The sequence below is a fragment of the Erythrolamprus reginae genome, chromosome 4 (assembly GCF_031021105.1).
Source record: "Erythrolamprus reginae isolate rEryReg1 chromosome 4, rEryReg1.hap1, whole genome shotgun sequence".
NCBI classification, from domain to species: Eukaryota; Metazoa; Chordata; class Lepidosauria; order Squamata; family Dipsadidae; genus Erythrolamprus; species Erythrolamprus reginae.
The window spans coordinates 63,541,596-63,557,563 of NC_091953.1; the positions used below are offsets into that span (position 1 = coordinate 63,541,596).

Consider the following 15,968-nt stretch of genomic DNA (forward strand, 5'->3'; position numbering starts at 1 on the left):
AGCTAGTAGTAGATTTAAGTTCACTCATGTAACAATGAGTGTTCTAATTAGCTATTTTTGACCATCACCTTTTATACTCATCCTGAAATTTCTACCCACAAATGAGGATAGCTCTTTTATTTTTAGGGCCATTTTAAGGAAATGATGTACATTTTTCAACTATGTCTTAAATTCTTAAATTTATATTGACATATATATTGACACCATAGATTATACTTAAGTGGTGCTGTATGTATCTGTGACTTGTGTGGTGATCTTTAAAAAATGTCAGTGATAATGTTATGATCTACATGAAAGAGAAGGTTGGGAAGCACTGAGGTAGATGAATGATCTGTTTTGTAAAGGCTATAGCTCTTTGGATAACACATTCTTTACGCACAAAATGCTCCAGACTGAATTCTGAATTCACATCTTATTATTTGAAACCCTGTAGTCAGCCAGTGCAGAAAATGGAAGGATCATGCATATCTTCAAAAAGGTTCTGAGTGAAATATCAATTATCAGTTAATTTTAAGAGCAATATGGCCCCTTTTCTTTTAAAAGTGAAGATATGTGTCTATTAAGAATTAGCACTTTTCAAGATTTGTTCAAAGTCAGACTCTGGTATCTTTTCCCCCCAAAGTCAGGCTACAGAATAATAGTGTGGAGTCAAAAGTATTTCTGATTCAGTTCAACAAGGGTACATAAATAAATCCTTCTATTTAGTAAAAAGTAAAATCTGTAATCAAAATCTGGACAAACTAAGCCAAGCCTAAATGTTGACACTACAGGGTTCATTTTCAAAGAATGGGAAGAAGAAGGGAAATTAAGACTGAAGCACCTGAAAAAAGTGAAGCAGGAAGTCTCAAGTACAAATCTATAGCTACTCACTGTTACTCTCTATGTAACTGTTCATTCTTCAAATTAAAAAGCAAGCCATGAAATAAATCCTAAAATTGATATTTTGGGTGCTTTTAAGGGTAAAGTGTGTATTTAATTAGAGCAAGAACATAGAAGAAGCATTAAAAAGTTATTGGAACTTTTTAATGCTTAAAGGAATACTTGTACCCCGAATCCTCCATCACAGAGATGAACTGTACTGATATAAATTCAGCTGCTCTATATAAAAATGTTTCAATAAGGTGAGGTATAAAGTGGATTTTCAGCCTTCAAACATCGGTATTGTTTCCTTCACTACACACAAGAGCCATGTTGCAAACAAAAAATGAATGGCACTCAAGTTACATTATATGCAATGAAATTATTTGTGAATATTCTTGATTAAACAGCAGTGAAATGAATGTACTTACTCCCATCATAGTTGAGTGTTGCAAATTTGGCCTGTTTTTCAGCACAGCCAGCACTATTACAGACTCTCATCTGTAGCTCATACCAGGTTGCCTCCTGAAGATCATAGACTATATATGATTTGGTAAGTGATGTTCGTTGTGCGGTAGTCCACACGGTTGTCCCAAATGGCCTGTATTCCAGAATAAAGGAGGTGATTGGACAACCACCATCATTCCAGCCAATAAGGTTCAATCTTACTCGAGTGGTGTTAATACTGGCAAAGAGTTCCTGTTCTTTTGAAAACTGTGGCTCTACAAGAAAATATATATTTAAATGTAAAAGTTATAATAGATAGATATTAGACACAGTGGGATAATTAAGGGCAGTATTGTATAAATTATTTGTATAGAAAGTTTAGAATTTGAGCTCAACGATGATATAATGATGATCACGCTTTGAAATGATATAAAATATTTGTATAAAACATTTAGAAGTTAAGCACAAAGACTATATAATTATGATTATGCTCTGAAATGATATAAGATGATATAAGATGTAAAACAACATACACTTGCTCTTTTTTTTTAATCTTTGTATTATAATAAAAATTATTTTTTTTAAAAAAAATATTAGACACAGTGACTTCAAGTCTCTCGGATGGGAATCTCTCTTCAAGTTGGAATGCATTTGATTTCTGTTTGTTTTACTTCCCCTTTGTCCTCTCCTTTCTATTCATAACTATAGTTTTTGAAGTTCTTTGTGTATGATATTTTTGGGAGATAATATACATTGGGAAGGGGACAATTGTGATTTAGAATTCCATTACAAAGGTTTTCAGAAGTAAATGGCTATAATCTGTTGAAATAAAAGAAGACCGTGTTCCCCAGGAGACCTGCATTCAGTGTACAGGTCTATGCATAGACTCCAAAACCTTTGTCAGACTAGAAGATGAAAGGGGCATCTTCAAGAAGGAACAAAAATTCCAACAAGTTGCAGTAACCAATATTAGAGGCATGGCCTAAGACTTCAGCCTACATTGCATACTACAGTAGAGATTGCTCAATGAATTTGTTTCATTCACATTTTATGGAAAAGAATTCACAGCAGTCCAATTTTTCAAACTATTTAGCAGATGGGAACTCAAATACTTAATTTAGAATAAAGGCAGAATATAATTTCAAATACCTTTCCCAAGCGTTTTGGCCTCTATGATCTCACTGATACGGCCTGGTCCCACTCCATTCTGAGCTGTCAGAGTAAACTTGTACCACGTGCCACACTTCAGCGTTTCCAATCGATAGGAACGTTCACTAGGGCTAATAGGAAAACTACCCCATTGTTCACTGTTGTCTTCAGAGTATTGCAGTATATAACCTATCAAAGATTAAAACAAAACATAGTCCAATATATATATATAAAGTTGGAGGTGGGACTACATTTCTAGAAGTTGGTGGGTACAGTTTAAAGACTTCAATCCTGGTTTTCCAATCGGGGACACCTTTTATTACCTTCAGATGATATGCCACTTTATCCCAGTTGCATCCCTTTCGGAAAAAAAGATGATAAAATGATAGATTACATGCTAGTAACCTCCAGGTTCGAATGTAGTAATAAATTCCTTGTGGAATTACAAAGGAGCCTTTGGGTTTATTCCAGAAACACTTAACAATGATACTGCTCTGTCTGTCAATTCAATTTGGTACAAAATATGAAGCACCAGTCATTGATTTAAAATCCTGCCTTACGTCTAGGCTTTATGAGAATACAGTGTTCCCTTGATTTTCGCGGGTTCGAACTTCGCGAATAGCCTATACCACGTTTTTTCAAAAAATATTAATTAAAAAATACTTCGCGTTTTTTTCCTATACCAGTTTTTCCCACCCAATGACGTCATATGTCATCGCCAAACTAATATTTTTTGCAAATAAATAACAAAAAAATAATGGGAAGTGGTAATTTAGGGGTTTAAAATGTTAAGGGAAGGCTTGTGATACTGTCCATAGCCAAAAATGGTGTATTTACTTCCGCATCTCTACTTCGCGGAATTTCGACTTTTGCGGGCGGTCTCGGAACGCATCCCCCGCGGAAATTGAGGGAACACTGTATTTATCTTTCTGTATAAACTTCCAGTACTTACTGAGATCATTTGAGGAAACTCATCTCATAATAACTGTTGTGAACTGATCTGGTCCTGATTCATGTTAATTTTCTATGCTGTGGCTGTTCTAGTTATTTCAAAGGCTCTCCTTGCAGAGTTCAGTGTCACTTTGAAGAGGTTTGCATTGATTACTTGTTAACTACCAAGTTCATTTATTTTATTTGCTTTTATTTTAATTTTAACTATTTTAATGATTTTAATTTATTCTATTAAAGCTGTCAAGGGAATTCAGTAATTAACAAAATCCCAGATGAAATATAATATTGATCAATCAAAACTACATCAGGAATGCCAGTAACGTTTAAATAATCCATTCTAGAACATATCATACAATATTTTGTTAGCTAAATAATGGGCATCTCTGATTCATATGGGACACTATTATCCAAATCCTTACTGTCAAGAAAGCAACATTATTCAGATAATTGAACTTTTTGATAAGCAAAACTAACATAATCTTCTGTTGGGATGAAATGGCAACATGTAAGGCACTAATTAAAAAAAGCAACCCCAAAACAACAACATTCTTGCATTGAGAGGGAACTATTGAATGTTACCTCGAATAGAGCTGCCTCCATTGTCTCCAGGTATCCAGGAAAGTGTGATGGAGGAAGAAGTGGTTTTTGATACAGTAAGTCTAGGTTGGTCAGGTGGAACTAAATAAGAAATTGTTAAAAGCAGAAATGAAGAATAGTTTGAGTAATAATTTGATTTTAAATACATTTATCACAGAACTGAGGTGGGAAAATATACAAATCATATTTGTTGATATGTCCGCTAATATAACATCTTCAATTAAAACACAGCAGAAAAATTCCTTTTCCTTAGCTACTCAAATATTATATAATTTTAGCTGGTATTTGTATTTTTGCCCTTGATTTTTCCACCACTATAGTTCCTGTATAATCATCTTCCAGGAGGTAGGGAAAATACTTTTCCAACTACAGTGGTACTTCTACTTAAGAACGTCTCTACTTAAGAACTTTTCTAGATAAGAACCAGGTGTTCAAGATTTTTTTGCCTCTTCTTAAGAACCATTTTCTACTTAAGAACCCAAGTCCAGAAAAAATTCCCAGGAAATTTGAGAGTGGCATGAAGGCCCGGCCAGTTTCCTGCCATTCACCCTTTAATCCTGGCTGTTTTGTCCTACAAATGACGAGGTGGACAGGTTCAGGAACATTAACACTCACTTTATTTGGAAGGAACAGCAACTCGTAATAATGGTGTAACAAGAAAACATGGCCATGCATAAGGGGCGGGCCTCATTTTCCAACTGTCCTCTGGACACAACACTGGCCATATCAGGCTTTTCTGGGTTGCCAGAGGAGCCTTTCAGTGGTGCTTAAGGAGGCTTTGGCAGTCCAGAGTGAACAAAGCACTTTCTGGGTGGTTGGAGCGGGAATAAACCTCTGCCAGCGCCCAGAGAAGAAAAACGTTCCCTTCGCTCTGGGCAGCAACTGTCTTCCTCCCCTTCTTATTCCCCCTCCTCCCACCCAAATTCCGAGCTTTTATTTCTTTCCTAATGGGTTTGCATGCATTATTTGCTTTTACATTGATTCTTATGGGAAAAATCGCTTCTACTTACAAACTTTTCTACTTAAGAACCTGGTCATGGAACAAATTAAGTTCTTAAGTAGAGGTACCACTGTATTTCTATACATCAAATGTATCATTCTTTTATATATGGCTGAACTGGAGTTCCCAACATCACTCACAATTAGATCTACAGATAAGCTGGTAAAAGTCAGAACAATGTACTACTGTCTCCAATCACTTGTATGTCACTGAAGAATAACATTTGTGTCAGTAAATCACTACTGAAACCTAACCTAACATGCTTTTAAATATAAAGCATTCTGTGTTAATCTAGAAAATGGAGTTTATTCATGATGTGTGATGTGAACATAGCAATTTAATAAATTCTTACCATTTGAAAGTTTCCTGTAATGTACAGAATAAATTTGCTTCCAAGTAATTTATATACAGTATACTGATTCAAGTTCTCCAAAATAAAGAACATATTTATTGTCTAGCCTTTGAGATATCTGAGAGCTGCTATTATTTGCTTTCCAGGGACACACTATAACTTTTCAATTTACGTTTTGAAATGTTCTATTATCTTGATAATAATAAAATTTCCTTAAGCTAAGAAATAGTTGCAGTGAAAGAAATATTGTTAACTTACCTTGAACTTGCAAATTCAAAATAATTTCATCTGATCCCCAGTTATTAGTAGCCACACAACTGTAATATCCTGAATCTTCTGCTTTCACAGTATGGATAATAAAACTGCCATTGCTAAAGATGCTTCTTCGCCCATCAATCATCACTAGACTGGGTGTCCCGTTACTGCCTCACAGGAAACAAAAACCATACATTAAAGAAGTTACCACCAATATAACTTAGATCTGAGGTTAGTTTTAAAAATACAGAAGGGAAGAGGGAAATGCCTGGAAAGAAAATTGCTCAGCTCAATAGCGAGATTATTCATATTCACTGTTACAAATCTGAAATGCAACATTGTGATCGATTCCATTTTCATATTGAATGGTGCTACAATGGTTAGTTTATTACAATTTTTACAACAGGCTAAGACCGGGTAGGCAAAGTTGGCTCTTCTATGATGTGTGGACTTCAACTCCCAGAATTCTTAAACTAGCATGATTGGTTCAGGAATTCTGGGAGTTGAAGTCCACAAGAGCCAACTTTGCCTACCCATAGGGTTAAGAAATAAATGGATGCTTGGAACATTTCTACCTTCTCACCAGCCAGTCTCAGGAATTAACATGAAGGTATAAGAATGCCAGAAGCACAAGTAGCAATAGGCGAGCATGAACTATTCCCCCCAGAGAGTTTAAAGATGTTGTCAGGTTTGGACCTGGCTGGGTGTAGATGTGAACTATTTCGTAAGAGTTGGAGTTAGGTTCCAGTCTCCCAGTTTTGAGTAGGTCTCTTGTCTCAGGTAACAGCAAGGCAGGAAGATGGAAAGGAAGCAGACCATATTTATAGCCCAGGTGGTTGTTTGATGCGTTGAGTGTCTGAGGAGATCGTTGAACTCAAGGTTGAGTGTGACCTGTGCTTGATTATAGGGAATTCCTTGGGCAGGGAGGGTGCTGATAATACAAGAGGGGAAAGTTATAGTGGAATGGGATTTTAGTTGTGACAGGCAAAGGCCACATTCAGAAAAGGTGGCAAGTTAACTAATTCCCAATTTTTACTTCTCATTCCAGGAGGCATGGCTGTAGATCCTTGAAATCAGGTCCTTCAGTTGCTACAATGAAGTTTTTAATGATGATAGAGTAGTCTGGAATGCTTTTTTGAAACCAGAGAGAAGAGGAGGACATTCCTCTCACAAAAAACCCTCCCTACACATATTTTGGGTTTGGCATCAGCCTTGATCTCTGTAATGGTAATGCTAGGGAGGATGGGTAGTTACTGTCATCGACAAATCTTTGCTGGCATCAAGAGACATTCACCATAGAGAAGCAGAAGTGAAATCCTGTTTGGACCCTATGTAGCTCCTCTCACACACACAGCAGAGTGGAATCCCTGCCAAGACTGCTTGGCTTGATTCCAGGTAGGGTGGTAGAGATCTGTTAGCTAGTAGCATTAGGGGATTTCATCTGCTTTCCCTTAGTGAGGAGACTGGAGTGACCCAGATATTAATGGCTGCCATGACAATAATGGATATGATCCACCTTACTGAGGGTCCAACAAATGAGAAGTCACACATTAGAGTTTTTTGTCTCAGGGGAAACATAAGAGCCGGGGTGGCGCGCAGCAGGTAGAGTGCTGTATTGCAGGCCACTGAAGCTGACTGTAGATCTGAAGGTCAGCGGTTCAAATCTCATCACCGGCTCAAGGTTGACTCAGTCTTCCATCCTTCCAAGGTGGGTAAAATGAGGACCCGGATTGTGGGGGCAATAGCCTAGCTCTGTTAAAAAGTGCTATTGCTAACATGTTGTAAGCCGCCCTGAGTCTAAGGAGAAGGGCGGCATAAAAAAAAATCGAATAAATAAATAAATAATAAATAATGTGATTTGAAAGTGGAGGGCATGACCATGGGCAGCTCACTCACTGATTGTTTTGGGTTTTGCAGTGTAATCTCCCTCACAGTAGAAGATGGTATTATATTGGCCCATTCAAGGCATCTGATAGATTCTGCAATTTTGAAGGGGCTCTTGGGGAGTCTCCGAAGATTCTGACAGACAGTAGTTAACCATCGGAACAAAGAAGTGGGTCGGGAATCAGATCAGATTGCAATGAAGCACCACTCCCCAATTCTACATCCACTGCAGCTCCTTCGTTCACTGAGAAGCTCAAGAAGATGCATAGCAGAGACTCCCTGGAGAGCAGGTGAAAGAAAACCTGTCTTAAATCTGACCAAAAACTAGCACAAAATCGTATTTTAACTTATAGAGTAGCAATTCAAAAGGCAAAAAGGAGATACTATGTCATCCATTTTGCATCAGCTGAATGTCATTCGGTGGCCTTTTTTAAAACATCCTTTTTTTCCTTCAGGAAAAGATGTTTGCACAGCTTTGCATAGTGAAGAAGCATTTCCAAAGCATTTGGCAGGCAAAACCATGTAATTTCGAGAGCTGCTAGACTTGAGCTAGACAATGCCAATGGAAGAGATTGCTAGACTTGAGGCAGGCTCATTTGGAGACTGTGAGTCCCAAGTTAGTGAATACTTTGCAACACCAATTTTGCTACTTCCTAATCAGATTTCTGGCCGGTTAAGGCATTGTCACCGCCCTGAGCTTTTTTTTGGAATGCTCAACGTGCAAGGTATTTCCTCATATAGATAAGGAAAATAAATAAAATAAATAAAAGGGAGTACAGCCCCACCCCCAGGAAATCAGATTAATGCAGGAAATCGCTTTTATAGAAAATGTTGACAAGCTGAGGTGTTGCTGGATCTACTTGCTGCCTGTTTGGAACCAGACCAACAACTGAAGCCACTGCAGAAGACTTGTCATAAAAGCCATGGCTGTAGACAAGGCAGCTATGAGGGAGGACAGGCAGTGTGAGCATGAAGATGAGCAGGTCAGGTATATTGTTGGATATCATGACCTGCCTGTCCTGCCTAAGCCTGCCAGGCTTTAGCCTCTTCCTACTAGCTAGATGGCATCCTAGCTGATTACTTGGTTGGCTAAGCCTTGTTGCAGAAGTATTATGCTGCAATTGAACGAATCACAAGTAAGTGTCCTTATGTGTCCTGGCTGAAATCACTAAAGTATTGAAATGCAATAGTTTGAGAGAATCTGATTTTGCAGAGATCAGAGGAAATCAAACCAACCAATTTAATGCCACCTGCTGGTTGAGTTTATGAGTCTTCGGAGAGGGGCGGCATACAAATCTAATAAACATACAACATACATACATACATACATACATACATACATACATACATACATTACAGCACCTTGGATTTACAATACCAAAAAAAGTAGTACCGTATAGACTAGTGATGGTGAACCTATGGAATAGGTGCACACGAGCCGCTGCCCTAGCTCAGCTCCAATGTACACATGTGTGCTGGCCAGCTGATTTTTGGCTTGCACAGAAGCTCTGGGAGGGCGTTTTTGGCTTTCAGAGAGCTTCCAGAGGGATGCGGGAGGGCCTTTTTACCCACTCCCGGGCTCCAGGAAACCTTTGGAGCCTGTGGAGGGCAAAACACGAACCTACTGGACTCACCAAAAGTTGAGAAACAGGCCGTTGCTGGCCTCGAGGGCCTCCGGGAGGGGAGGAAATTGTTCCCCTACCCCAGGCATTGAATTATGGGTGTGTGCACACACCCACGTTCTTTTGGCACCCAAAGGAAAAAAGGTTCACCATCACTGGTATAGACTTTAGAAAAATGTTTAGTACTTTGTTTACATTGGCATAGTGTTGATTCACTATTTTTTAATCTCCAGGATTAAATACATCAGTTATCAGTACACATAGGAAAAAAAAGGATTTTAATTTGGAAAAAAAACCTGGAGAAAACAATCTCCTTGTAATTTTCCTTATATCCTTGCTGCATTATTTATAAAACCTACTATCCTCAGCATAGTGTCAGTTTAAACATGGAAGGACTTCAGTTACAGAATACAGCAGGATCTGACTGAGTGGTGAATTGTTTAATTAAATGGGAAAAAAGCAAATGTGAAAAAAAGATATTAGAAACAAAACCAATTTATAAAACAACTTGTAAAATGCCTGGCAACAAAAGATTAGCTGAAACTCAGTAATAAGGGAGCTGTTCTTTGATATGTTTGAGGTAACTCCTAACATCTGCAAAAATACACAGACCGTAAATTAAAGGTATTCTTTAATGTTAAAACTGCTTGACAAGAACCTGTATCTACCTATGTGGAATTAAATTAAATACACGGGTGGAAAATAGTTCAAGTAATCCCAGGTTAGGCATAGTATGGATTAATCAGTCTATGATTAATAATGACCAGGACTTGATAACAAGGAGTCACAAAATAACCCAGAAGACTACTGTACTTTGGACTTTGTGTAAACTCTGGTCTATTCTGCTGCTGCACCTATCTTTTCACAGACTTTTGGTGGGGGGCACTTGAAAAAAAAGATACTGCTTCTTTTAGCAGTTCATTCATTAAAATTAATGCAACTCTTAAAGCATCCATATCTTGTTTTTCCGGCTCAGGCAAAACTTGAAAGGAAATATTGCAGGTTGTTTTAATTAAACGTGATATACTCATATGAGGTATATTTCTTCTGAATCAAAGCATGCATTGGTCTACAGTATTTTTCGGTGTATAAGACGCACCAGTGTATAAGACGCACCTAGATTTTATAGGAGGAAAACAAGGAAAAAAGTATTCTGAACCAAATGGTGTAGTATTATATTGTTTAATAAAATACCAGTGTAGCAGAATACTTTTTACAACCATGTATATTTTTTAAAACCATGTACACTTTTTACAAACTTCAAACTTGACAGCTTCAAGACTTGTGGACTTCAACTCCCAGAATTCTTCCACCAGTCATGCTAGCCCAGAAATGGGAATTGAAGTCCACAAGCCTTAAACTTGCCAGGTTTGAAGACTCTTGCATTCCTAACCCCTAACCCAAACAAACAAACAAAACAAACAAATGAGGACAATTCATTTTGTTAGTTGTTCCTTTACTCACAGAAATGGCTAGTGATAGAATCATCTACAATTACAGTTCCCTGCTGAGGTTGCCTTAATATTACTACTATACCATGAGGTTTTCAAAGACCCCTCTCCTGACTACTCCAAATTGGACAATTGAAGTGCATGGGAATATATGGTGATGATGATAAACCTGAAATATTCCTTAAAAGGTGTTTCTAGAGCAGGGATCCCCAAACTTGGCAACTTTTAAGACTTTTAAGAGTTCCTCAGCCACCTTTGGAGACCCCTGGATCAAATGACCTACAGCACAGAGTCCCTTCCAACTCTTTGTGTGTGTGTGTGCAAGTGTGAGTGTGTGTCCATGCTCTCACGCCCCCCCTTTGCACACGTGTGTGCACGCAGAAGTGTAAAAACAAAACTTCATTTTCAAGAGACACTTTTTAATTCTGTTTTGCCCCTCTTCCTTTGTTTCTCTCTCTCTCAGAGGTCAGTCGTGAGGTGCCAAAAATAAAACCGAAGTGTAAAAACTTCCATTACTTTAAGGGCCACCTAAACAGCCGTCACCCCAAAGCTCGCTAGTCTTCAGGCTGTTATTGACAGTATGCAATGCTCTCCACAGCCTGCCTCCCTGACACCTTTTGAGACTTCTTCTTTCTCAATTATTGTTTTCCCTCAGAGATAAAAACTTCCCGTACTGTGCATTGTGTCCCCCGGCGTATAAATATAATAAACTGTCCAAGCCAAACTCCATGCTTTCTCGTTTAGGGTGCCTCTTTGGAGGATCCGAGCGGCTTCTCCTCCCTGTGGGGTCTGAGCGGGTAACTTGGTTGCTAGGGCTGCTAAGTTGCTAAGGGAAAGGGTGGGCCCCCAGGACCTGCCAGACTTTTCCGCTGGCTGAGGAGCCCTTCTGGCAGGCTGAAAAGCGGCTTGGGTGAGCTGCTCCGCCACACACCAGCAGCAAAGCGGAGGCAGCAGCAGCAACTGCTGAGCCGACTTTCCCCCTTGGAGTGTACCCACCCCACCTCCTTTTTTATCTGCATGGCCCAAGCGCTGTAGGGAGGGTGTTGGAGGGCCCGCTGCAGCAGAGGAGAAGGCCTCCTGGGCTGTTCTGCTGGTGCAGCCGCCACCGCCCCCTCTCCTGCACCAACAAAGAACTTCCGCCCCCGGCCGTACCTGCTGCCGCTGCTCTCTTATTACAGAAGAAAGTCAGGGCTTTGCTGCCCGGCTTGGATGAGGCAAGGGCAGGCAGGTTCGAGGGTGCTTGGAGCGAAGCTGCCTCAGCCGAGATGGACAAGCAGTTGTGGTAGGGGCCAGTCAGGTGCCGCCTCTCCCCAGCTGAGGAAGCTTCCCTCTGAACGCTCTTCACTGACTGCCGCGCCCTCCCAAAGGCTCCCCCGAAGGTGGGAGATTGGGGTGGGGCCAATGGAACTGAGCTCTCTCCCGCTGGATGATCAGGGCCAGCTGAGGCAGCTTTGCTCTGAGAGAGGTGGCACCTGACCGGCTCCTGCCACAGCCGCTTGCCCAACAACATGGGGCCGGTACAGATGATGGCTCTGCCTTTCAGGGCATGTATGCCCACCTCCTCAGATTCAGCAGGGGTGGCTCCTTGAAGAGAAGCTGCTGGAGCCACCTCAGCAGTTGCCGCCGCCTCCTGTCCCACCTCGGCAACATTCAATGTATAAGACGCATCCAATTTTTAAAGCACTTTTTTGAGGTAAAAAGGTGCGTCTTATACACCAAAAATATGGTAATTACAATCCCTCTCTTCCTTTTTCACATAGCCAATGACATAACAACCTTCATTTGCACTGCACACATAGTTGTTGGTTACCTTTCTTTCATCCATTTAACGGTAGGTACAGGATCTCCAACAGCTTTACAAGGGAGAATAATATCCTTCATCCATGGGGTTGTTACTGTACCACTGAATGTCAAAATTCTGGCTGGAGCTAAGAAATGAAGGAAAAAGGGTTAAAATGCAGAATAATATGGCATCCCTTACTTGAGAGGAGAACAACAGGAGATGGAAGAGGATTATGATGATCAGTGTTCCCTCTAATTTTTTGGGGGGGTGGGCGGAAAAGTATAGTGTCTGAACGGCAGTCCCTTCGGGACTGGGCGGCACAGAAATAATAAATAAATAAATAAATAAATGATAGATAGATAGATAAACAAATAAACAAACAAACAAACAAACAAACAAACAAACAAAAAACCCACCCTGGTTTGGCTCAGAGAATTTCAAAATAAAATACTGTACTGTGTGTCTATAACAGTGAGCTCATAATAGGGCAACTCTATCAATATCAAAATGCCACTTAAATAGCTGAGCTAGTTTCAAACTAGATTTTGATTTTCTTTCTCTCTTCCTTACTCCCATTCTTTTTCTTTCTCTTTTCCTTCCTCTTTTTTCTATCTGTTTCTCTCTCTTCCTCTCTCTCTCCTTCCCTCTCACTCTTTCCCTCTCGGCTTCTGGGCAGGTTTGGAAAACTCTGAATTGATGATGATTTTTAAGTGAGCAATTGCTCACTGCTCAGCTTAGAGGGAACTATGATGATGATTATAAAAATGTCTTACTTTGCTTACATTGACTAATTTATTTCAATCCATTTTACTAGTTTCTTAGTGGAACACAGTATATTTAACATCTGCTTGAAAGACAGCTGCAAAACAATGATCCTAACGATAGTAACGAATAAAAATAAACATTGTGTTATTATTGCTTTTTTGTTTGCACTGGAATAAAACACTAAACATGTTCAAACCTATTATCTGATATGCTTTAAGTTATCTTTTCATGTGCAGGCATCATGCCTTAAATTCCTGAAACTTTATTGTGGGGAAAACCTGAAATGAGTTAATGCTTATCTTTCTCAGAAAAAGAAAAATATAAAGAGATAATCTGGGGACGCCATAGAGATGGCACTTTTAAAAATTATTCATTTGAGAACTGGGGCAAACAAACTTATATATATATATATATGTCCCTTTATTTTTATAACTTCTTTGGTTCTTTCATGAAAACCTGAAAGGATTAAATGAAGTGAATCAATAAAAAATAGCATAGATAACTTTCAAGGAGGAGTCTGAATAGCCAAATTCAAACCTGAATACTTAGAACAATTTCTAGAAACTTCTTTTTATAAAATAGTAGCTGGGAAGAGATGAATGTGATTCCTACCATTGTAGGTATCACAGTTGCCCAGCAGAGATTAAGTCCAAATATAACTTTGAAAGGGAAGTGGAAACTGTTTATTCTGTGATGAAGATGGAACAGTTCCTTCAGGCTCTCAGGACTGTTCATGTATTTTAACTGAGTAAATTAATATATTGCTGCGTTCAGGTAGGCTGAAACCTGTTTAAGAGGATACTTGAGGAAGAACTCTGAAACAATTTCTATAGGTGAATATTTTCTCTCTTTACTTAGATTGTTCAGATAATTCAGATATTACCATCAATAGACAGAATTTGAAACAAATAAAACAAAGCACATCTAACTGCACAGTTAATATTTCAAAGATTTGGCTAACGTAAGTAACTTCACAAAATGATACTTAAATAATCTGTTTCATTCAAGAGAAAGTAATAAAAATGTCTCACACTAAACATGAATTGCTGTACATGAAAAGGTTGGGTGTAACTACCTAATTCAACATATCACAACAGCAACAAGGATAAATATTGCTTAATACTGGAAAAAAGAAGTAATACCATCTGAAAGAAGTCTGATCAAAAATATACTTGATTGTGCAGAATTAGACAAAATGATGATGGAGCTTAACGACCAGGAAGATTCAAAGTACTATGAAATATGGAAGGATTATTATGAATGGGTGGAAAAAAGGGGGGAAAGGAATCTGTATAAAAGATTGGTAAATATGTTTAAAAGGATTAAAAATATTAGATTTGTATACTTTGAAAATGTTGTAACACTTGAATATAGGTGTAAAAAGATAGGGGGGAAAGATTTAATAAGATAATTGACTTGAAAATTGGTTATACATAAGAGCAGTGAAGGGCTACCAAACTTTTTACTACCACAGTGTGGGCGTGGCTTATGCAGGACACACTGCATTTTCTTTCAACATCTTTCAGTGCAAATTGGGTGCTCTGGGGTGGAGCTCCATTTTCACTACCCCACAGCATTACCCCCTGTCTGGACAGAAGTCCACCCCTGCATAGACCAAGTAGTAATCGTTGGTAACATGTACCGTATGATAACTGATAAGTAAAGACTGAGCTGTCAATGAGACAGCGGGAGGGAGGGGGAGGGATTTTGTATAGGGTTTTTTTTGTCATGTCTATGTTTTCTCTTTCGTTTCTCTTTTCTGTTTGGTTTGATTTGAAGGTTTGATGTAATGATGTAATGATGTAGAAAATGTCTTTTAAAATGTATATATACCACATATATACATGTTTTTTCTGTTGGATCACCCTGGTAAATGGAAGGAACGTCACAGCTCCTTTTTGCCTCTAGGCCCAACTTTACAAGGCAGAAGCCCCAGATCAAATCCCAGTAAGGGTATGGCTAGCTGATGAGGCCAGAACAAGGCCGAAATAGCGCTATCTTAGTCTCCCTTAATTTTAAAAATTCAGCAATAACATGTGATATATGTATATATATATATATGTGTGTGTGTGTGTGTGTGTGTGTGTGTGTAGATTGTTCTGAGTTCGGGTTTTGCCCCGTGTAATATTTTGAATGTCTATGTGACGTTTCGGTGAAATCACATTCACCATCATCAGGCTAAAGTTGTTAGCTTCATTCTGCTGTAAATATATATATATATTACACGGGGCAAAACCCGAACTCAAAACAATCTACATACATGTACCTCTCGTCATACGAGTCCACGTTTCGGCCGGTCAGGAAGGACGTCTTTGTGATGTCAAAGCTCCGCCCCTGGAATTTCCTATTGGGATTCCCCACCTCTGTTTGAGCCTCCCGACCGGCCAACAGCTCCACGGCTCTTCTGCAAAGGTGACAGCTGGGCGGCGGCGGCGCTTCTCGATGTTCTCCTGAACCCGAACGCCGAACTCGAACTTTTGCTGAACTTCCAGGTTCGGTGTTCGGGAGAACGCCGAGAAGCCCCCCAGCACCATTTTTGCGTTGGGTTTTTTTGCTTGCACGCATTAATCGGGTTTACATTGTTTCCTATGGGAAACATTGTTTTGTTTTACGAACTTTTCACCTTACGAACCTCCTCTGGGAACCAATTAAGTTCGTAAGACGAGGTATCACTGTATGTATGTATGTATGTATGTATGTATGTATGTATGTATGTATGTATGTATGTGTATATATATAATTGATAATAAAAGGTTGAGTGTACTTTGGGATACTAATGTGCATTTCTGCTTCCCATTCACTGTCCTTGGCTAAAGAAGCTACCATTTTTGCATACACTAAGTAAATTACACAG

At 39.2% G+C, this 15,968-nt stretch overlaps 1 protein-coding gene across 1 annotated transcript in view; it reads right to left on the reverse strand.

Moving 5' to 3' along the window:
- DSCAM (DS cell adhesion molecule) overlaps nucleotides 1-15,968 on the reverse strand; it is a 427,464-nt gene that overhangs the window by 72,794 nt on the left and 338,702 nt on the right. Inside the window, exons 22-26 of the mRNA XM_070750468.1 lie at nucleotides 12,377-12,494; nucleotides 5,613-5,776; nucleotides 3,985-4,083; nucleotides 2,455-2,643; nucleotides 1,290-1,580 (exon numbers count right to left, since the gene is read on the reverse strand). Of these exons, the coding sequence (XP_070606569.1) occupies nucleotides 1,290-1,580; nucleotides 2,455-2,643; nucleotides 3,985-4,083; nucleotides 5,613-5,776; nucleotides 12,377-12,494 (861 nt within the window). The remainder of the gene's footprint in view (nucleotides 1-1,289; nucleotides 1,581-2,454; nucleotides 2,644-3,984; nucleotides 4,084-5,612; nucleotides 5,777-12,376; nucleotides 12,495-15,968) is intronic.